The sequence below is a fragment of the Notechis scutatus genome, chromosome 1, assembly GCF_049901735.1.
Source record: "Notechis scutatus isolate UNSWTSFEM ecotype Mainland chromosome 1, rNotScu1.2, whole genome shotgun sequence".
In the NCBI taxonomy this organism is placed as follows: domain Eukaryota; kingdom Metazoa; phylum Chordata; class Lepidosauria; order Squamata; family Elapidae; genus Notechis; species Notechis scutatus.
In genome coordinates, this window is record NC_142009.1 from 9,249,987 (window position 1) to 9,274,040 (window position 24,054).

The 24,054-nt window shown below is 43.1% G+C and overlaps 1 protein-coding gene across 1 annotated transcript in view; it reads left to right on the top strand.

Moving 5' to 3' along the window:
• Nucleotides 1-20,676, top strand: part of DHRS11 (dehydrogenase/reductase 11) — a 36,207-nt gene extending 15,531 nt beyond the window's left edge. Inside the window, exons 2-7 of the mRNA XM_026682740.2 lie at nucleotides 2,089-2,298; nucleotides 4,079-4,173; nucleotides 5,262-5,391; nucleotides 7,181-7,273; nucleotides 16,342-16,407; nucleotides 19,740-20,676. Coding sequence (XP_026538525.1) covers nucleotides 2,089-2,298; nucleotides 4,079-4,173; nucleotides 5,262-5,391; nucleotides 7,181-7,273; nucleotides 16,342-16,407; nucleotides 19,740-19,781 — 636 coding nt within the window. The 3' untranslated portion in view covers nucleotides 19,782-20,676. The remainder of the gene's footprint in view (nucleotides 1-2,088; nucleotides 2,299-4,078; nucleotides 4,174-5,261; nucleotides 5,392-7,180; nucleotides 7,274-16,341; nucleotides 16,408-19,739) is intronic.
• The last annotated feature ends 3,378 nt before the right edge of the window (nucleotides 20,677-24,054 follow it).

Consider the following 24,054-nt stretch of genomic DNA (forward strand, 5'->3'; position numbering starts at 1 on the left):
GGGACTGGAGGTAAAACATGAAGAATGGTGGCAGGAATTGGATAGGAAAGGAAGGAAAAGGGGTGACATGATAGCAGTTATTCCAGTATCTGAGAGGCTGCCCCAAAGAAGAGGGAATCAAGCTATTCTCCAAAGTACCTGAAGGCAGGACAAGAAGCAACAGACAAAAACTAATCAAGGAGAGAAGCAACCTAGAGAACTAAGGAGAAATTTCCTGACAGTGAGAACAATTAATCAGTGGAACAACTTGCCTCTGGAAGTTGTGAATGCTCCATCATTGGAGGTTTTTAAGAAAAGATTGCACAGCCATTTTCCTGAAATGATACAGCGTCCCTTGCTTGAGCAGGGATTGGACAAGACCTCACAGGTCCCTTCCAACTCTATTATTCTATGTTCTATATACAAACTGTACTTATATTTTAGTTACCTCATTCACATCTGCAGCCTCACTGTATTTTCAACAAACTCACAGCATTTATAATTTCCTTCCCTTGTTTGTTTTTCCTTGGACACGGTTTCTTTCAGTTCTATTTATTTTTTTGTAATACTACAGTATTAATAACTATACTGTTGTTGTGGGGAAATCCAGTATTACCTATAAAGTCTAAAATGCTCCTTTCGGCATTCCTTTGCCTCGATATTTCATCTCAAATCATTTCATCATTTTTATTTTTTGTTCCCTACAGTTCACTGGAGACAGGCCTCAGCCTTGAAATTTCCCTCAAAAATTTTAGGATGGATATAGTTGGGGCCTTAAAATCAGAAATCTGATAGCATTTGTTCTGGCTAACAACTTCTAGAAAAAGGCATAATATGCATAGAACTGGTGAGGTGTAATGGTGAAGGTGCTGGCTTAGAAACCAGGAGACTGTGAGTTCTATTCCTGCCTTAGCCATGAAAGCCAACTGGGTGACTTTGGGCCAATCACTAGGAGACTGTGAGTTCTAGTCCCTCCTTAGGGATGAAAACCAACTGGGTGACTTTGGGCCAATCACTAGGAGACTGTGAGTTCTAGTCCCGCCTTAGCCATGAAAGCCAACTGGGTGACTTTGGGCCAATCACTAGGAGACTGTGAGTTCTAGTCCCACCTTAGGGATGAAAGCCAACTGGGTGACTTTGGGCCAATCACTAGGAGACTGTGAGTTCTAGTCCTACCATAGGGATGAAAGCCAACTGGGTGACATTGGGCCAGTCACTCCCTCTCCCTCTCAGCCCAACCCACCTCATAGGGTTGTTATTGTGGGGAAAACAAAAAGAGTGTCAGGGTTCCGGCATCCACCCCCATTTAAATCATGAGTCTCTAGCTGGAGTTTAAAACTTGAAGAAGATTTATTAGGAGTAAACATGCCGGTACTACCTAGGTGTAGCCAACTCTGAGACATATCATTCACTGTCACCCTTGACCCTGGTTTTCCCCCATGCCCTGGGTGTATCATAATTCATATTCTCCAATGGGACACATCCATAGCCAAGAGTCATCAATCATGCTCTCCAGTTAGAATTTTGCGCGGCAGCCTAGAAACTATCTTTGAAAACATTTATGGAATGCAGTTTTGGTTTTGCAAGCTGCTGCACTGCTCCCCCCTCCCTTTCTGTTGGTAACGCTAAAAGACCAGAGAAATATCTTATGAGTTGACATGGAGGAGGAAGGTGTGTGGGCTATGTTTGCCAGCTTGAGCAATTTGTAAAAACAATAAAAAAAATTAAAAATAAACAACTATTAAATACATAGGCTCTCTTGATGGAAGGATAGCAATTGTGTTGGTTCCTGGAAGCTATACTTTTATGCTTTCTGTGGTTAGGTCTTCTTGACTTTATGTTAACCTCGGTGTTGAGTTGTCTAATGTTGGTGCTAAATCGTTTGTTGTTGAGTTGTGGCATAGATTTAATCCTGACGCACACAGACTCCCGTATGGATCCATCACCGGCTTCAAAATATCTATCCAAACAGATTTCCCCGTAACCACAGCTTCACCCCTATTATCCCCTTTGGAATTTTTCTTTTCATGGAATGTGAAAATGTGCATCTAAAAATACCAGCACATTCCAGTTTTTCCATCTTTTTGCCTTTTTCTGTTCCCCTTTCAGAAGTTGGCAGCCGAGTGCGAGAGCGCCGGGTATCCGGGCGTCCTCATCCCATATAAGTGTGATCTCTCGGTGGAAGAAGAGATTCTATCCATGTTCTCCGCCATCAAGACTCTCCATCAGGGCGTTGATGTCTGCATCAACAACGCTGGCTTGGCGCGGCCAGAACCTTTGCTGTCTGGCAAGACCGAAGGTTGGAGAACCATGATAGATGTGAGTAGGGGGGGGGGAGGAATCTCCAGGGAACCTTCTCGACCCATCCGCAGAGGGTCAACTGATGCCAAAATGTTCAGCAGGCCAAGAAACTTCACGTTCCTCCACATGGGCTGATGCATCCTTGACATCTTCCACAGTCACATTTGTATTTGTACGTGGCTCTGTAGTTTTGGGTTTCCCAGCTCATCCAAATGATTGACAGCACCAACATAACTGGTTGATTTCTTGCTCCTTCTGCTCTATCTCAACCACCATCCCCTTCTTCCTCTTTCATATCATTTTTCTTTTCTTTCTCTTCCTCCTCACTCCTCTGTCCCTCTTCCTTCTGTTCTACCTCAACCACCTCCTCCTCTTCTTCTTTCTCTTCCTCTCATTATTTTTCTTCTGCTGCTCTACCCCAACCACCTCTTTTTCCATATACTTTTCCTCTTTTTTCTCATTGTTCTTCTCCATCTTCACTTTCTCTTTGTCCTTCTTTTTCCTCTCCTTCTTCACCATTTCAACCTCAACCTCCTTCTTGTACTTTCTCCTCCTACTACTTTGCTTTCTCCTTTGCCTCCATTTCAACTTCAACCTTGTGCTTTCTCTTCCTCTTCCTCCTTTCTTCTCCATCTCCATCTCAACCTTCTTCTTGTGCTTTCTCCTCCTCCTCCTCCTCCTCCACCCCCCCCTCCTCCCCCTCCTCCTCCTTTCTCCTCCATCTCCATCTTAACCTTCTTCTTGTGCTTTCTGATCCACCTTGTTGTCCACCGCAACTCCTCCTTCTGCCTTCTTCTCCATCTCCATCTCCATCTCAACCTTCTTCTTGTGCTTTCTCCTCCTCCTGCTCCTCCTTTCTCCTCCATCTCCATCTCAACCTTCTTCTTGTGCTTTCTCCTCCTCCTTGTTGTCCACTTCAACCTCCTTCTTCTGCCTTCTCCTTCTCCTTCCCTTTTTCCTCCATCTCAACCTCAACTTCCTTCTTGTGCTTCCTCCTCCTCCTCCTCCTCCTCCTCCTCCTCCTCCTCCTCCTCCTCCTCCTCCTCCATTTCAACCTCAACCTTCTTTCTTCTCTTCCTTCTCTTTCTCCTCTTCCTCCTCCTCCTCCTCCTCCTCTGCCTCTATCTCAACCTCAACCTCCTTGTGCTTCCTCCTCCCCCTCTTCCCTGGAAGGAGGCATACTAAAGCATTGTTTGTTCATTTGACCTTTAGTGTTTTGTTCAAATTATTTACCTCAGGGGTCAGTGAACTGTTCAGGTATTTCCTCAATTAAACAATGGCAAAAGCTTTCAAATGCTCCCACACCCCCAACATCTCAGAGCTTCACCAGGCTGCATGACATTTTGACCTCCTTTTAAAATCTTGCACGATCTTTGGATTTATTATTATTTTTTGCACCCACCTCTTTTGAGCATCCAGAGAAATATATCAGAATCTTGTAAGATTAGTTCTTCTCGCATATTTTCACCCATTTATTTAAACTCCGCATTTATTGTTATCAAATACAACCCAACCTTTTATTACAGTCATTAACCAGCCGAGAGCAAATATAATTGCGGGCCTAAGAGGAAAAGAAAAGCGGTAAAACAATTGAAAGCGTCTAAGCATAAGACCTTCATCTTCATTAAAAAGAAAATTTGATAGGACTGCATATGCGGAAGATCTCCTAGAGGCCCACAGAGGCTGTTGCGGGCAGCATGGAAAGTTAGTTACAGGGATGGTAATTGCTAATTTATTTAAATTCAAAGTCCCTGATTGATTTTCTCAAGGCTTCTTCTCTTCCTTGTTCTTCTCCCAGGTCAATATCTTAGCGGTCAGCATTTGCACGCGAGAGACTTACCAATCCATGAAGGAAAGAAACATTAACGATGGACACATCATCAACATTAACAGGTGGGGAAGTTGCACAAATGAACATTTATCATCTATCTATCTATCTATCTATCTATCTATCTATCTATCTATGTATCTCTCTCTCTCTCTCTATCTATCTATCTATCTATCTATCTATCTATCTATCTATCTATCTATCTATCTATCTCTCTCTCTCTGTCTGTCTGTCTGTCTGTCTATCTATCTATCTATCTATCTATCTATCTATCTATCTATCTATCTATCTATATCTATCTCTATATCTCTATCTCCTGTCTGTCTGTCTGTCTGTCTATCTATCTATCTATCTATCTATCTATCTATCTATCTATCATCTATCTATCTCTATCTCTATCTCTATCTCTATCTCTATCTCTATCTCTATCTCTTATCTATCTCTATCTAGCTATCTTTATCTCTTATCTATCTATCTGTCTGTCTATCTATCTATCTATCTATCTATCTATCTATCTATCTATCTATCTATCTATCTATCTATCTATCTATCTATCTATCCATCCATCCATCCATCCATCCATCCATCCATCCATCCATCCATCCATCTGTCTACTCACTTGCTTATTTATTTAACTTATTTATTTATTTTCTGCCTTTATTGTTTTGATAAATAGCTCAAAGAGGCTAACTCCTCCTATTTTCCGCACAACAACCCTGCAAGGACGGTTGGGCTGAGAGAGAAACAGTAACAGGTCCAAAGTCACCCAGCTGGCTTTCATGCCTAAGGTGGGACTAGAACTCTCAGTCTGCTAGTGATTGGTGCAGAATCACCCAGCTGGCTTTCAGGCCTAAGATGAGAATAGAACTCACGGTGTCTGTCTGTTTGTCTGTCTGTCTGTCTGTCTGTGCATCTATCTATTTATCTGTGTATATACATGCAGTGTGAGTGAGTGTGTGTGTGTGTGTGTGTGTGTGTATTTCACTTAATAATTGCAGTGATTCGGCAAAAAAGGTCGTAAACTGGGGCACCACTTATCAACTGCCTCGCTTAGCAACATAAAAGGTCGGCTCAACTGTGGTTGAGGACTACCGACACTGAATATTTTCCCCTTCTTTTGCCTTTCATTCCTCCTCCTGTGTGTCGTGTCCAGCATGAGTGGTCACAGGGTGGTCCCAGAGTCAGTCGAACACTTTTACAGCGCCACAAAGTATGCTGTCACGGCTTTAACCGAAGGGCTTCGGCAGGAACTAAGAGAAGCAAAGACACATATACGAGCCACGGTGAGTAACTCTGATTGGACACTCTGGCTTGTCTGAAGCCCAGGGTTCAATTCCCTGCATCTTTGCCAAGCTCTGTGAGTCAGAAAAGATTTCTCTTTTCCAAAAGGGACCAGATCAGAATATCCTCATCATCGGACCAGGTTTATGGACATTTATGGTGCTAGTCCTCTTTGTTTGCACCCAATGCATACAGCATCGTTGGCATCTTTCTGGTCAGGCTGTGTTCAGAGACAGTCTATAGTAGTGTTTCTCAACCGTGGCCACTTTAAGGGGGGTGGACTTCAACTCCCAGAATTCCCCAGCCAGCATTCTGGGAGTTGAAGTCCACCCCTCTTAAAGTGGTCATGGTTGAGAAATGCTGGTCTAGAATTTCAATCACTCCCAGTCAGTGATTTTATTTATATTCACTCCCAGTCCCCTATTTTATTTATAACTCTATTTATTCCATTTATTTATACATGGTTCCATGAATGTTTGGACATCAGCTCCAAAATGGGCTAGAGATTAAAGGCATGGCCAGATGATTTATGTGAAAGTGATTAAGATGTAGAATAGAATAGAATAGAATAGAATAGAATAGAATTAGAATAGAATAGAAATTAGAATAGAATAGAATAGAAATTAGAATAGAATATAAATTAGAATAGAATATAAATTAGAATAGAAATTAAGAATAGAAATTAGAATAGAAATTAGAATAGAAATTAGAATAGAATAGAAATTAGAATAGAATAGAGATTAGAATAGAATAGAAATTAGAATAGAAATTAGAATAAAATAGAATAGAACAGAACAGAATAGAACAGAACAGAATAACTGAGTTGGAAGGGACCTTGGAGGTCTTCTAGTCCAACCCCATGCTAAGGCAGGAAACCCTGTATTTATTTTTAACATCTGATTGGAGTTAACTTAGATTTCTATGGCGATCCTCAGTCATCCAGGTCATTGGGTTTTTTTTTTCCTGTGAAAACGTTCAGCTTCTCATATAACAAACTTCTTGGATGAGAAGTGAAACGTTTTCAGGGAAAAACCCAAGGAAGTCCAGTTGCCTTTTGGAAAAGCATCTTTGGGATTTACTTTTGATCTTTTATACATTCTTATAAATGTACACATATATATGTACAATAAGATGCTGTTTTTCTTTTTTCCTGTTTGTTAGTGTTTTGGGGATAAACCCCTAGCAGAGTATGCAGCAGCAGTCAAGCCAGGCAGCCAAATGAGAGAGGAAGGGTTTTAGAGTATACACACACTGAACACAAACACTGTTTGTAGTTTAAATAGTTTTTAATCCAGTTAGAGTTTAAGCATTGTCAATCAGTCCGTATGTCATTCACAATATATCCATTCAGTAAGACTCACTAACTCAGTCCAGATAATAGTCCTTACTATATCTTTATCAGCCGATAAAGATATCTTCTCCTCCTCCGATGCCTTTCTCCAGAGGATAACGCTGGATATTCAGTAGAACGATCAAACAGTAGACAGTCGCAGTAAAACAGTAGTAAACAGTTGTATCCAGCAGTAAACAGCAGTAAACAGCAAACGGTAAACAGTAAAACAGTAGTCAGTAGGCAATAGGCAGTAAGCAGTAGCAAGCTTTCTCCTGCTTCCTCTTATTGCAGTTTCTAACCGCACCCTTAATTGGCTAATTACATGCAGTATGGTGCTTAAAGTTACAAACACTTAAACTATGATACCTTAGTTTATATATTTATCCACCTAAACCTTGTTGGGTATCAATGTTATACCTAACACTGTTTTATTCTGAGTTGTTTTTTTTCTTCCTTAGTGTATTTCACCAGGTTTGGTCGAGACCGGATTCGCTTTTAAACTGCACGATAATGATCCGGAAAGAGCTGCGGCCACATATGAGAGTATTAGGGTAAGAAAAAAAATCCCAAAGAGCTATAGAGGGGTAATTTTGGTTAACAGAAATGTAAGATTGTTTGTATTTTGGGTTTAAGGATAGGCACTTTCAACTTCTGGGCAGGGCACCCCAAAATTGGATGGGTACTGGCGATGGCAGGAAAAAAATACCCCTACAATTCAATCTAAACTTATACAAATTTCATTGGGTTGATATAATGATAGGTAGTCCTTTTTTTTAGTGACTGTAATGGCACTGATGTTATCAGTTATTATGGCTGGTCCTCACACTTACGATGGCCACTGTTGGGCTCCGAGTTCACCCAGAGCCCGTCAGCTCCGAATATGCCTCGCAGCCAGTCAGCTGGCCATGTCACCTTATCTCTGCGGCTGCCGGATCTGTATTTCTGCATTTCTGCGTGTGTGCTGGCTGATGGCTTTGGAATGACTCAGCAGAGCTGAGGATGGATTCTGCAACAACTCTGGGGCTGCTGGAACTGGCTCTTTTCATGGATTGATGTGGTGCATATTGTTAAAGGGGGTTGGGGCATATATAGGTGGTAATTAAGACTTAGGTTAAAACATGGTGAAGGTGGCACCAGGCGGGGATCAGTTAGTGAGGGTCGGAATAGGGTAGGGATGTAGCCATGTTATAGGGTTAATAGCATGTAGGGATAATGGGTTAGGCGTGGCCAGGATTAGAACTGCGTATCGGCCTCGGTGTGGTGGGGTTTGTCTCATGATAATGGTGATAAAAGGAAAGGGAGCAAATTCAAATCCAACTCTAACCTTGTCTGGCTTTTAGCTATTCTTCCCTGATTAGAGTATTTGTTGTTTGATGATATATTGAATAAACCATCATTGTCCCAAAGAGGATCTGGAGTTTGGATTCATTTAAAGACAAATTTTCAATACCATCTCTACGGCCATGCAATCAAAATTAGGACGCTTTTGGCAACTGGCATGTATTTATAAAGGGTGCAGCATTCCTGGGATCACTTGATCAACATTATAGATCCTCCCAGCCGGCTTCCGACAAGCAAAGTCAATGGAGGAAGCAGGATTTGCATAATGACTGCATGATTCACTTAAAAACTGCAGAGAATTGGCAAAAAAAAGGTTGTAAAACCGGACATGACTCAAATTAACAACTGCCTCGCATAGGAACAGAAATTCTGCTCCTAATTGCGGTCGTAAGTTGAAACTACCTGTCCTGCAAAGGTTGTTGATAATTTCCCCCTTGAGACGTTTTAAGTTTTCATTTGATAGTAATTTTTGACATTTGGGGCTGGCATCTGGTCTTAGGAGAAGCCTCTCTGTGAAATGGTAATGTATTTGTTCTAGCCAAAGGCAAGTTTCTCAGATACAGGTAGTCCTCAACTTATTTTAGTTTAGTTTAGTTTACTTTATTTTATTGACATTGCACCTCGTACAATGAAATTAAATACCATCTTCAGTGTATATTATGACTATGAAAATAAAGACACACATACTTCACATTCTATACATTGAATTGAAAACCCTTGATACTGCATTATAACCAGGGGTGGGCTGCTGGGGGCTTGCAGAGGCTCAGGAGAGCCTCTAGCTAAGACTTTGTGGGGCTCTGAGAGCCCCCAATAACTTCAGAAAGACAAGCAGCAAGGGAAAGCTCTTAATAGGCTTAATTGAACTTCTGGGCATTCAGCCAAGAGCATTTCACACCTCATAAAAGTGTTGCAAGCTAGATAAACAATCCACTCAGTGCTTACCAGGGAGAGCCTTTGAGAAAATTAGATAACATCGCCACTAGCCTCCAAGGGGATTAATTCCCAAATAATAAGAATCACGTTGTCAACTCATAAAATATTTCTATGGTCTTTTTAGAGTTGCCAACAGAAAGGAGAGGGAAGCAGAACCAAAACTACATTCCATAAATGCAAAACCAAAACTGCATTCCATAAATGTTTTCAAAGATAATAACTAGGTGACTGAAGTTTCTGCCTTGCAAAATTCTAACTGGAGAGCATGATTGATGACTCTGGGCTACGGATGTGTCCCATTGGAGAATATGAATTATGATACACCCAGGGGGTGGGGGAGAACCAGGGTCAAGGGTGACAATGAATGATGTGCCTCAGAGTCAGCTGCACCCAGGAAGTGCTGGACTGTTTAACTCCCAATAAATCCTTTTGAAGTTTTGGAAGTTTGGCTAGAGACTCATGATTTAAATGCGGGGTAACTGCCAGAATCCTGATACACATAACTCACCAGAAACTCCACTAAGACTCTAAGATCCCTCTCACAGTCATTGCTATTAAGCCTGGTTTCACCCAGTCTTTTATTTAAGTTTTAAATGCATGAAATAATAAACAACTTTTTGGTGTATATCTTTTTGTTTTTAGGTAATTAGGGCAAAGAAGCGATGTCGAGTTGGCCACACCCAGCCAGTCACATGACCACCCAGCCACACCCACCTAGCCAGTCATTAGGGCAGAGAGCCCCCTTGCTAAAAAAATTGGAGCCCACCCCTGCTTATAACCATTTGTTTAGTGACTGTTCAAAGTTAGATCAGTGCTGAAAAAAGTGACATCACCTTTTTTCACAGTTACAACTGTTGTAGCATCCCAATGGTCAGGTGATCCAAATTTGGACGTTTGGCAACTGGCTCATAGTTATGACCGTTGCAGTCACGTGATCACCTTTGCGACCTTTTGACAAACAAGTCAATGGGGAAGCCAGATTCACTTAACTGTGTTGCTGTTCCGACCCAAACCCTTTTCCAATAAAACAAACAATAACCAAACCTTTTAATGAGTCTTACGAATCCCTGGTTAAAAGGCTGCTGCAAACTAATTAACTTTGATAAGCACAAACCTCGCCAAAACTGTGCCAAGAATAACAGATAAGAAATGTTTCACAACACAAGAGTCTTCAAATACCAACTTAAGATACTGCAATGTCCACGAGGCTGGAGTTTCAAAATGTCTTTGCTTCCTGCAAAGAACGTCCGATTCACAGCTGGCTTTTATCTTCTTGAAGGAGGGCATTACCTTGCACCCTCACTCCTGAGTTGCCCATGCTGCTGTAGCTGCTCTTTCCTACGAGCAGCCCTGCGCACACACGCACTTGACACAGGCTCCTTGGGAACCTCCTCATCGCTGCTGCCAGCCTCCACAATCTCTGAAGGCAGCAGTCCACTCCCTAATGGTCCTGGCCCCTCATCTGAATCCTTGCTCTCCTCAGCCGTCCGCACCTGCTGCTGGCTAATCACAACAGTTGCTGACTTAACATCCACAGTGATTCACTTAACAACTAGGGCAAGAAAGGTTGCACAATGGGGCAAAATTAACTTAACAACTGTCTTGCTGAGCACAGGAAATTTGGGGTGGTTGCAAGTTGAGGACTACCTGTAATTACCTACAAATTAGCTGCCCTTGTAACTTCACCGATAAGAATGAAAGATGGAATTGAAGACAAGAGAATTAGCAAGAGATAGAAATGGCTGCAGAGAAGGCTGGCTTTTTGAACTTCTTTTTTTGTAAAGTCTAAGCATGCTGGCTGAGGAATTGTGGGATTTGAAGTCCACAAGTTTTAAAGTTGTCAAGGTTGAGAAACACAGTGCTCCATAGCCCAGGTTAGAGGATCGACCAGTTTGAAGACCTCAAGGGAAGGAGAAGACGCCATTTCATAAGGCATCCTGGTTGACCACTTGTAGACTCAGGACATTCTTCCAAAGATTTAGCTTGAATTGGCTTCTTTATTTTAACCTTTTGGATTCATTCCTGCCCTGGGGAGGGTAGGGGAGGAGGTAACAGTGCTTAAGACCCTTCCTTCTTTTGTTTGAAAGAAATGCTAGTATTTCTCCCTTACTTATTTTTTTTCTCTGGCTAATCATATCCAAATTGTTTAGCGGTCCTTTCCCACCATATTGGTAGACTTGAATTTGCCACTGTCCCTTTGGAATGATGATGCTTCAAACTGGATATAGGTTTCCAAGTGCAGCCCGTCTGTCTTCTTCCTTCCCTTTCCCTTTTCTTTCTTCTCTATTCCTGCTCTTCTTCCTTTTCCATTCCTTTCCCTTGTTCTTCCTTCGTGATCCCTTCTCCTTCCTCTTTCCCTTCCTTCTTTCCATCCCTTCTCACTTTTTCTCCTCCCTCTTCCTATTTTTCCCTTCCTTTTCCTCCTCTTTCTCCTCCTCTTTCTCCTCCTTTTCTTCTCCTTCTCCTTCTCCCTCCTCCTGTTCTTCTCCTTCTCCTCCTCCTCCTTCCGTCTCCTCTTTTTGTGCTTTCTTTTTGCTCTTTCTTTTTCTCTTTCTTTTTTCCTTCTTTCTATCTTCTTTCTTTCTTTTCCTTTTTTTCCTTCCTTCCTTCTTCTTTCTTTCTCCCCCTCCTCTTTTTGCTCTTTCATTTTGATTTCTATTTCTTCTTTCTTTCTTTCTTTCTTTCTTTCTTTCTTTCTTTCTTTCTTTCTTTCTCTTCTTTCTTTCTTTCTTTCTTTCTTTCTTTCTTTCTTTCTTTCTTTCTTTCTCTTTCTTTCTTTCTTTCTTTCTTCTCTCTCTCTCTCTCTCTTCTCTTCCTTCCTTCCTTCCTTCCTTCCTTCCTTCCCTTCCTTCCTTCCTTCCTTCTTTCCTTCCTTTCTCCTCCTCCTCCTTCCCCCCTCCTTCTTCCACTTTTTCCTACCTTCTTTTTCTCCTCCTTCAAATAAAGGAGAATATTGGTAGCTCAGGATTGAAACATGGGGTCTCCTTGGTGCTCTCTGAGCTTGGTTGTTTTCTTGCAGTCATTTCATAACCCGACTAGGTAATACCATCAATCAGTGGATCCTTTGTCTCTTTCTTTTCTACTCTCCCCCTCTCCCCTCCTCTTTCCCCTTCCCCATTCCTTCTCCTCCCTTCTCTTCCCCCTCCTCTTTGTTATCCTTTTGGCTGTTTCTGGTTAGAAGGAGGGCATCATTGCACATACTCATTTTGTTTCTGTGGGAGAGAACAGTTGTATTTGAGAGAGATTATTGGCATATGTAGTAGATACGAGATTGATTTTATAAATGGGTTAGCCAAGACTTAACTTCAAGGTAATCTGCCAAGAAATCCATAATCTGAGTAGACCTTTGCACTTCCTGCCTGTTCCTTCCTTTTCAGCAACTTAGCAAGAACACCCTCTTCACTCATCAGTAATTTCAGGGAAAAACCAAAACCCTTTAGTTTTACTGTCAGTAAATTGGATACATGCAAAAGGGGAAATCAATTAATTTTGCAACCAATTTTATAGTCCTTTAGTTAGAAGTCATTCATTCAATTAATATAAATTTAGGATTTTGTCTTATCCTTTTTTGGTAACTGGCTTCTGGCTGATATTGTATACGCAGATACATACATGTCTTTGTTTCACACGTGTAAGTGTACCACACACTTGGGGTTGTGTTTGTTTACTTCATTTCTGTTCTACCTAGGATAATACCTTGGCAGGATAGAGTCAAGTTATTACACAATAGATTTACAAATAAAATACACCCTCAATCCACTTTAAAATAACTAAATGCAGGAAACCATTAAAAGAAATCAGCAAATATTATTTTCAGAAAGTTAAAGAAAAACCTTTGGAAAAATATAGTTTTAATGCCTTTGATAACGTTGAGTGGATTGCAAAGCTATTCTGCCTTGGAATGAATCCTGAGCCTTATTACTAACTTGGAAGCTTTGGCTAAACTACAGAGATCTTTCAACTATTTTGGCAAACAGACATGAATCAGGAGTAGTGTGGGGTTAGAATTGGGGGTCTTTCTAGACTTCTTGACTCCACCTTACCTCTAGCCCTGGATAGAAAGCTGATTGTGCTTCCACATTTCCTCAACTCTGGGGCATAGTTAGGTAATTTTGGACTCTGAACTGTGAGGTCATGCTAGTAGAGTGAGAGGGAAGGTTGATGGCACAGTGCAATGTTCCAAAAGCTTGGTGATTTAAAACTATGTGGACTTTGACTCCCAGAATCCCCCAGCCAGTGTGCTTAAAGTTGAGTGAACTATTAACTCCCAGAATCCACCTGCCAGGGCGTTTGAAGATGTGTGGGCTTCAATTCCCAGAACCCCCCCAGCCAGTGTGGTTAAAGTTGCATTAACTTTCACTCCCAGAATCCCCCAGCCTTCAAGTTTATGGAGATCCTCAGTCCTCCAGGTCATGGTTATCCCATAGGTGCTTTTTTCAGGAGGCAACTGGACTTTTCTTTTCTTTTTTTTTCTTTGAAGACGTTTCACTTCTTATCCAAGAAGCTTCTTCAGTTCTGACTGGGTGGTGGGGAATGGAAGGATTTATACCTCTTGCAGACAGCTGGTCATTTGCATCCTTTTAGAGAGTCCTTGAGGCCACTTGGAAGTTTATCTGTGTCCTGGGGGGAGGGGGGGGCAACTGAGTAGGGCAAATAGTTCCTGTAGTCTGCATTTTTCCCCCTGGAAATCCATTTATTCCCACACCTTCCATTCCTCACCATCCAGTCAGAGCTGAAGAAGCTTCTTGGAAGAGAAGTGAAATGTCTTAAAAGAAAAAACAGGAAAAGTCCAGTTGCCTCCTGAAAAAGCACTCTGTGGGACTCCAGCCTTGTCTAGTGAAGAGAAGGACCAGGGGAGACATGAGAGCAGTCTTCCAATATTTGAGAGGCTGCCACAGAGAGGAAGGGGTCAAGCTATTTTCCAAAGCACCCAAAGGCCAGACAAGGAACAATGAATGGAAAGTGATCAAGGAGAGATCCAACCTGGAAATAAGGAGAAACTTTCTGACAGTGAGAACAATCAACCCATGGAAGAGAAGTTGCCCTCGGAAGTTGTGAGGGCGCCATCACTTGAGACCTTCAAGAAGCCTGCGTGCTTTAAAAGATATGGGTATCAATTCCCAGAATCCCCCAGTTGGTGTGCTTGAAGTTGTGTGAACTTCAACTCTCAGAACCTCCCCCCAGCCAGCATCCTTGAAGATGTGGACTTCAGTTCCCAGAATCTCCCAACCAGTGCACTTGAAGCCATGTGGACTTCAACTCCCAGAATCCTGCTGGCTGAGGAATTCTGAGTGTTGAAGTCCTCACATCTTAAAGTTGCTAGTCTTGGAAAAAGATGGTAGCTAATGACACCAGTGTTTGAATCCTCTGCGTATCAGAAAGAGGAAGTTTCTGGATTGATTTTTATCAATTTTCTAAGTAACATTGAGGCCAGGGAATTGCTCTAGCTCTGTAGGACTGCTTGGACCCATCCACAAGCAGGAGCGTTCGAGAAGTCCCTGATAGACAAGCTAGAAATTAGTGTCAAACTTTCAGAAATGCAATGACTTCTGAAATCTCAGCTTGGCCATAGAGAAGGGGAGGATGGTGGAGAAGGGCTGGCTGGGGCAGGGGTGTCAAACTGTGGGATGTGTCAACTCATAAAATATTTCTGTGGTCTTTTTAGAGTTGCCAACAGAAAGGGAGGGGGGGGGAAAGGGGTTTGGAAAGAGCAGTGCAGCAGCTTGGAAATCGAAAGTGCATTCCATAAATGTTTTCAAAGATAGTAACTAGGCGACTGAAGTTTCTGCTACACAAAATTCTAACTGGAGAGCATGACTTGATGATTCTTGGCTATGGATGTGTCCCATTGGAAAATATGAATTATGATACACCCAGGGGGTGGAGGGAAAACCAGGGTCAAGGGTGACAATGAATGATGTGTCTCAGAGTTGGCTACACCCAGGCAGTGCCGGACAGTATAACTTCCAATAAATCCTTTTGAAGTTTTGAAAGTTTGGCTCGAAACTCATTATTTAATTGGGGGTCACTCCCGGTATCCTAACAGCATGCTTAGATGTGGCGCGTGGGGCCGCTGAGGGAACAGCAAAGGACTGGTGCCTGTGCCAGCGGAAATGGAGCTTGTAAGAGCAGTGATGGCCTCCCGAAACCCTCTATCAGTGAATATGGAGCTCCATTTTTGCTGGCGGAGGGCTAGCAAAACAAACTGTAAACAAAAGAAAAAGAGAAATGTTCCCCTCACTTTGTATTTGAGCATGCAAGAAGGGACAGGAAAGGAGAAAGGGAAAGAAGAAAGAAAAAAAAAGAAGGGAAGATGGGAAGCGAGCGAGGAAGGAAAAAGAAGGAAATAGAATAGAGTAGAATAGAAATAGGAATAGAATAGAATAGAATAGAATAGCATGGAATGGAATGGAATGGAATGGAATGGAATGGAATGGAATAGAATAGAATAGAATAGAATAGAATAGAATAGAATAGAATAGAATAGAATAGAATAGAATAGAATAGAATTCTTTATTGGCCAAGTGTGATTGACACACAAGGAATTTGTCTTGGTGCAAATGCTCTCAGTGTACATAAAGAAAAAATAAAATACATTCATCAAGAATCATAAGATACAACACTTAGTGATAGTCATAGGTTACTAATAAGCAATCAAATCATACTAGGAAACAATAAAAACAATACAAGTTGTAAAGATACAAACAACATGGATATAGCCATAAGTGGGAAGAAAGAGATACTTGTAAGTAAGGAAAGAGAAGAAGGAAGAAGTAAGGAGAATGAAGAGGGAAGGAAAAAGAAGGGAAGGAAGGGAGAATGAAGAGGGAAGGAGAAAGAAGGGAAGGAAAAAGAAGGGAAGGAAGGAAGGGAGAAAGAGAGAAAGGAAGAAGGAAGGAAAGAAAGGAAGGAGAAGGAAGAAGGAAGAAGAAAGGAAAAAGAAGGAAGGGAGGGAGGGTCTGAAAGAAGCTCTGCCTTAGCACTTGGTCACCACAGGTACCCCTGACACAAGAGATGTTGAGCTGGCCACGCCCATCTCCCATCCCCCTCCCCATCAAGCACAACCCTGATGCAACCCTCAATGAAATCGAGTTTGACTCCTCTGGGCTGGGGCAACCTTTCCAAAATCATCTGGAAGTTGCTTCCTATTTCATGATCCATTACGCATAAATCCATACTCCCACCCTGAAGTTTTTAAGAAGAGGCTGGACAACCCTTTGTCTGAAGTGGTTACAGGGGGTCCTGCCTGAGCAAGGGGGTTGGACTAGAAGACCTCCTAGGTCCCTTCCAATTCTGATATTCCATTAATCTTTTCTGCATTCTGTTTCTGTCTCTTTCTTAGTGTCTAAAAGCTGAAGATATGGCCAACGCTGTAATATATGTTCTCAGCACTCCACCTCATGTACAGGTAGGACTTTCTGACTATTTTTTTTTTTTTGTAAATGGGTGGGGTGGGGGAAAATTATTTCTATGATGGTCCCTGGGGGAGGAAATGGCATCCCCCACACATCCCCACAAGTGCTGTGCTGCAAAAATTATTCTGACTTTATGGAACCGCTAACGCAAGGATGCTATGATGTCACTAGTGCAATGACATCATCCTGTGCATAATGTTGGCGTGCTTCTATCAGGTTCCTATCATTACAGGCAGTCCTTGACTTACAACCATTTGTGTTCTGACCAAGGCTTTCGAGAGCGTAATTACACACAAACAATCCCTCGAGATAAGCACCCCACCTTTCTTTCCTGTGAAGTGCTGCCAATAACAGAAGTATCCAAGGAACTAGAAACAAAACCAACGGAAGTACAAAGAGCTTCAAAAATGAATCTGAACCGAACGAACAACTTTGCTTCCTGCAAAGGTTTCTTCACCTTTGCCTGTCCTTTATACCTTACGGGAGGGGCAATCACCTCCCAGCCTTACTTCCGAGTCGCCCCTTTTGTTTCAGCTGCTCTCGCCTTCCAGCAGCTCTGCACACACGCGCACTGGGAACAGGCTCCCCTAGTTCCTCTGCCTCGCTGCTGCCAGACTCCAGAGGCTCCGGAGTCAGTACCCCACTCCCAGATGGTCCTGGCCCCATCTCCGCATCATCCAAGTCCTCTCCAAACTCCCAGACTGATCCCTGTTCTTCCCCACTGTCCGATTCCATTGCCGTCGGCACAGGCTGCCGGCAAATCACAACAATTTGTTTTGGGACCATTCGAAGTTAGAACACCAGTGAAAAAAAGGCGATGCGTGACTGTTTTTCACACTTACGACCATTGCAGCATCTGCATGATCAAAATTAGGACGCTGGGCCACTGACTCATATTTATGACGGTTGCACTGTCCTGGGGGGGGTCATATGATCCCCTTTTGTGACATTCTGACCCACAAAACCAATGGGGAAGCCAGATTCACTGAACAGCTGTGTTAGTAAATTAACAACTGCAGCGATTCACTTAACAAACGTGGCAAGAAAAGTTGTAAAATGGGGAAAAAACTTACTTAACTGCCTTGCCTAGCAACAGACATTTTGGGCTCAATTATAGTTGTGAGGCCATCCCGTATTTCCCCCGTTGCTGTTATCCTCCTTATTAATTTACATTTCTAAGCCACCGCTTTAAATTTGCCTTTTTTTAGATTCACTGACTTGCTAGAGCAGGGTGTCAGCGTTCCAGCAAACCTCCAATCCGCCCAATAACTCCAAGACAGGAATCTTCTCAAAAGGTCCTTTTATTTGGATAGTAACTGGCACAACTGGGGAATCCCGAATCTGAAAGTTCCTGTTCTGACCCATGTCCTCTCCCGACAAATCAAACCCACAAATTCAAAAGGAACAAAAACCTTGTTAATGCTTTTACAAAATAATTAGCTGTGATACGCACAAGCCTTGCCAAACTGTGCAAGACTTGCCAAAAGATAACAGAAAAAGAAATAATTTACAATACAAACTCAAGATACTGTAATGTCCACGAGGCTGCAGTTTCAAAAGGTTTGTTTCACAGCTGGCTTTTATCTTCTTGAGCCATTACCTTGCAGCCTTACTCCCGAGTCGCCCGTGCTGTTGTAACTGCTCAATTGTGGCAGCATGGGATCTCAATATGGCTTCCAAAGCTGACACAGAGGTCCCAAAACTGTGGGCCGCAGTCCACTAACAGGCGGCACCCTATTTGCAACTGGGCCGCGTGAGAGACCTGCTGGTGTGTGTGCACGTGCGTGCAATTTTCACACTTTCGATCATTGCAGCATTCCCCATGATCATGTGATTTACATCGGGATGCTTGACAATGGACTCATGTTTACGACGGTTGCTGTGTCTTGGAATCACCCGACCGCCCCCTTTGGCGATCTTCTGACAAAGTCGATGGGGAAACTGGATTCGCTGAACAACCATGGGGCTAATTTAAGAATTGCAGTGATTCGTTTAACGAAGGCAGCGGAAGAAGTCGTAAAAATGGGGTAGAACTCACTTGTAACAAATTTCCCACCCAGCCATGTCAATTTGGGGGTCCGTTGTGGTCGTAAGCAGGGGTGGGATTCAAAAATCCCAACAACCAGTTCTCTGCCCGGTTACTGGGTGGGTGTGGCCTATCGGAACTTCCTAGAGGACCGTTTTTTCCCTTCCCCAGAGTCTGGAGGCTTCCCTCGGGCTTCTGGGAGGGCGAAAATGGCCTCTCCCGGGCTCCAGAGGCCCTCTGGAAGTGGGAAACAGGCCCATTTCTGGACTTCTGGAACTTCTGGGAGGCCCGATTTCTCCCTTCCCAGAGCCTCCGTGTGGACCCTGCACTGCATCCAAAACGGGCCATGTGGAGACCCCTGAGAGGGGAGGGGAGGGCAAGGCCAGCCGGTCGGTTCAACTATCGGTTCGGCGAATCAGATGTAAATTTAACATCCGGTTCGGTTGAACCAGTCCAAACCGGCTGAATCCCACCCCTGGTCTTAAGTTGAGGACAACCCTCAACTTAATCCTAATCCTACGTAGCTTTTAACCTAATCCTACGTAGCTTTTTCTCTGGTAATATCACACTACTAACCAGAGCATACAAAACATTTGCTAGACCAATACTCGAATACAGTTCATCAGTCTGGAACCCACATTACATATCTGATATTAGCACAATTGAGAAAGTCCAGAAATATTTCACAAGAAGAGTTCTCCACTCCTCTACTCGTTGCAGAATACCTTAGGCCACCAGACTTGAAATTCTAGACCTAGAAAACCTTGAATTACGCCGTCTTCGGTCTGATTTAAGCATGGTATATAAAATCATACATTGCAATGTCCTACCTGTCAATGAATACTTCAGCTTCAACCATAACAACACAAGAGCACACAATAGATACAAACTCAAAGTTAACCGCACCAAACTTGATTGCAGGAAATACAACTTCAGCAACAGAGTGGTCAATGGCTGGAATACTCTACCCGACTCTGTAGTTTCTTCCCCAAACCCCAAAAACTTTAACCTTAGACTGTCTACTATTGACCTCACCCCTTTCCTAAGAGGTCTGTAGGGGGCGTGCATAAGCGCACCAACATGCCTACCGTCCCTGTCCTATTGTTTCTCTTATTCTTCTTTTATTTTTCTTATATGTACCCATTTCATGTATTCACAACTATGTATACACTTATACTTATTATCTTGTAAACAATTGGCAAATCAAATAAATAAATAAATAAATAAAATAAATAAACAACCCGCATTCTGCTCCATTTCACCTGGTGTCGGTGACCAAACTCTCTTTGTGTCTTCCAGATCGGCGATATTCAGATGAGACCCACCGAACAAATGTCATAGCTGAGGAAGGAGAGGATGGCACAGCCTTTCTCAAAACAGGGTTTTCTTCAGATGATCCAGTGACTTTCTAAGGGCCTCCTAGCGGAAGGCCCTGACCCACAGCCCCTTTGGCCATCTCGGTCTCCTCAGCTGAGCTGACCTCAGTGGAAACTGACAGGAACAAAAATCCAGTCCTCGCCATAATTCCTCCACTCATCCTTGGTTCTGTCCACCATGGTTAATTTGTAAGCCACCATTCCCAGTGCACCACGTCCATGTCACCGGATTCTGATTTTTTTGGGAGAAAGGGACCAACAGCGGATCCAGATGGCGAACGTTTCATGAGCCGATTCCTTCAGCTTCCCTTTGTGACTTGCAACCAATGTACGGTTTCCTGGAAATGCATTGAAACCGAAACGCTACCTGTTTTTTTTCTTCCTAGGTCTGTGATGGTGAACCAGATGGTGCACGCAGGGCCATCTCTCTCCGGGCACGCCAGCTGTTGTGACGTCGCCCAATGCTCTTCCAGGTTCCAGCACTCGCTGGTCAGCTGGTCTTTGCGCACGCATGCACGCTGGCCAGCTGGTCTTTGCGCGCGTGGGAGTGCCGGAAACTAGAAGAGCATCTCCCAGTGAGCAGCATGCACACCAGACACCTGGTCTTCCAGGTTTTTAAGGTGCATGTGTGTACGAAGACTAGCTGGCCAGCGCGCATGCGTGTTAAAAGCTGGCCGGCCAGCTGGTTTTCCGCCTTCTAACGTGCACACATACGCGTTAGAAGCCGGAAGACCAGGTGGCCGGTGCCAAAACGATGCCAAACCACTGTCCTAGGTGGTCGTACCGCAAAACAGAATATTTTCCCTCTTCTGGGCACTGAGGAGTGGCCTTCAGACCCATTAAAGGAGAATGAAACGAAATCCAGCTAGCTTAGAAGCGATTTCCATTCACTTAGAGCAGAGGTGGGCTGGGATCGCGGGTTCAAATCTTCACAGCTTTTTGGTTGATCGACAGGCAGTCCTCGACTCACAACAGTTCATTTAGTGACCAAAGTTACCACGGCACTGGAAAATGCGACTTGTGACCGTTTTTTAAACAGTTATGACCGTTGGAGTATCCTCCTGATCGTGGGATCGAAAGTCAGATGCTTGGCCATTGACTCACATTTGTGATGGTTGCTGTGTCCCAAGGTCATGTGATCTATCCCCTTTTGCGACCTGACAAGCGAAGTTAACGGGGGAAGCCCAATTCACTTAACAACCGGGTGACTCACTTTAACAACTGCGGTGATTCACTTTACAGCTGTGGCAAGAAGAATTGTAAAGTGGGGGCAAAACTCACTCGATACTTGTTTCACTTAGCAACAGAAGTTTTGGGCTTAATTGTGGTCGTAAGCCGAAGACTAGCTGTCTGTGTGTGTGTGTCGATATATATATATATATATATATATAGATAGATAGATAGAGAGAGAGAGACAGACACACACACACACACACACACACACACACACAAAATCTTGAGTTCTGGAGCTGCAGAGGAAGGCAATACAGGTGGTCCTTGACTTACAACCATTCCTTTAGTGACCGAAGTGACAACGGCACTGAAAAAAGGGACTTATGATTGGTCCTCACACTTACGACCATTGTAGCATTTCCCGTGGTCACGTGATCAGGGCACTTACTAACTGGCATGTATTTATGATGGCTGCACCGTCCCTGGGACCTTTGGCGACCTTCCCAGCTGCCTTTTGACAAGCAAAGTCCACGGGGAAAGTCAGATTCACTTAACGATGGGAGCGATTCGCTTAACTGTGGCAAAAACGGTTGTAAAATGGGGCATGACTCACTTAACAATGGCTTCACTCAGCAAATGTTGAGCTTGATTTTGGTGGTAAGCTGAGGACTAGATCTATAGATCTGCGTAGATCTACTAGTTGTAGATCTATAAATCTACTCGTTGGGTAGGGGTGCCTGTAAGGCAGGGGTGGGCAACTATGGCCCTTTTATGAATTATGGACTTCAACTCCCAGAATTCCTGAGCAAGCATGGCTTGCTCAGGAATTCTGGGAGTTGAAGTCCATAATTCATAAAAGGGCCATAGTTGCCCACCCCTGCTGTAAGGGAATCGGAAAAATTCATGGTGGCTGCAACTATACAATCCAAACCTTGGCCCTTTTATGCATGTAACAAGGGGGGGGGGGCTCTGATTGTACAGGTAGTCCTCAATCTATGACCATAATTGAGCCCAGAATTACAGGTAGTCCTCGACTTAATAACAGTTCATTTAGTTCAAAGTTACAACAGCACTTTAAAAAGTGACTCATGATCGTTCTTCGCAGTTACAACCTTTGCCATATCCCCATGATCATCTGATCAAAATTTGGATGCTTGACAATTGACTCATACTTATAACGGTTGCGGTGTCCCCGGATCACGTGATCTACTTTTGCGACCTCCTGACAAAATTCTGGGCTCAGTTGTGGTCATAAGTGGAAGGACAGCCTGTATGTACTGTCGTAAGTAGTTGCGGTCATCAGGCAAGACATCGCCCAATCAGATTCGAAGTTATGAACAGTATTTATGGTGCTCATTGAGCACAGCAGTTGTTAAGCGAATCCAGCGGCCGTTAAGTGAATATGGCAGTCATTAAGAGAAACCCTTTTTCCCAACGAGAAAAGTCTTGCCAGAAACGAGAAGTAAATCCAACACCAACAACTAGAATAGAACAGAACAGAACAGAACAGAATAGAATAGAATAGAACAGAATAGAATAGTTGGAAGGGACCTTGGAGGTCTTCTAGTCTAACCCCCTGCTTAGGCAGGAAATCCTATACCATTTCAGACAAAGGATTATCCAATCTCTTCTTAAAAACCTTCATACCTGGAGCATTTACAACTTCTGGAGGCAAGTACTGATTAATTGTTCTGTCAGGAAAATCCTCCTTAGTTCTAAGTTGCTTCTTTCCAGGGGTGGGATTCAAATTTTTTAACAACCGGTTCTGTGGGCGTGGCTTAGGTGGTGGGCGTGGCTTGGTGGTCATGTTATTGGCTGGGCGTGGCCAACTCAACATCACTCACATCGAGGCACGCATCTCCTCGCCTGGCCTCTCATGACTGTGGGGATGCTGCAACAGTCGTAAGTGTGAAAAAGGGTCATAAGTCACTTTTTTCAGTGCCATTGTAACTTTGAATGGTCACTCCACACAAGCAAAGTGCCAGCAAATGAGGGGGGAAACTCCAGAGAAGTTCCAGAGACAGGAAGTCTAGTCCTGCCAAGAATGTAATAAGGGTCAAAGGAGAGGCAGTTTCTGTAAGCAACTCCAGAATGTTTCCTTCCTGCCTTCCTTACAGGATTAGCCCAGTAATTTCTTCTAACAACTGGTTCTCCGAACTGCTTAGAATGTTAACAACCGGTTCTAGCGAATAGATGCGAATTGGTAGAATTCCACCCCTGCTTCTCTCCTTGATGAGTTTCCACCTGTTGCTTCTTGTCCTGCCTTTGGGTTCTTTGGAGAACAGCTTGACCCCCTCTTCTTAATTATAATAATAATAATACTCAAGCTGCAATAGCCATAAAAGTGAGCTGGTTGCCAAGCCCCCAAAATGCCATCCCATGATCATGTGTGTGGCTGGGGCCACCGTAATTTTGAAAATGAGTTGGCTGTAAGCTCTGGGAGATCTGTTGTAATTTCGAATGGTCTTTAAAGTTAAGCGACTGGTCATAAAGTCAAAGGCTACCTGTACAATTGTGACTGCCATCTTGTCCTTTTAAAGCAAGCCTTACTTTTCCTCGGCAGCCAATTCCCAACTTTGTGAAGGAGCAAGGACATCGTTCCAAGGGTCAATGACGTTGTGTGCCCTGGTCATTTTCACAAAAACATCACAAATGCATAACTTCTACCCCTCCTTCCAAACTTTGGGACACCTATGGGCAATAATTATTATTCTTTGTGTGTGTTGTGTTGGGAAGTGTGCAAGCATCTGCCCCTTTGTATTATTTTAAACAGAATAATAACTCTATCATAGGATTTTAATATGTTTTATTCTGATGTTTTATTTATTACTTTGTATTCCGCCTTTTATATGTATATTACAAATATATATATTATATTTTAATATATATATTTACAAATAGCTCCAGGCACTGAACATACTCATTACAGGTAGTCCTCAACTTATGACCACGATGGAACCCAAAATTTATGTCGCTAAGTGAGACATTTATCCCATTTTAGAATTCCTTGCCACAGTTGTTAAGTGAATCATTGCAGTTGTTAAATTAGTAATCTGGTTGTTAAA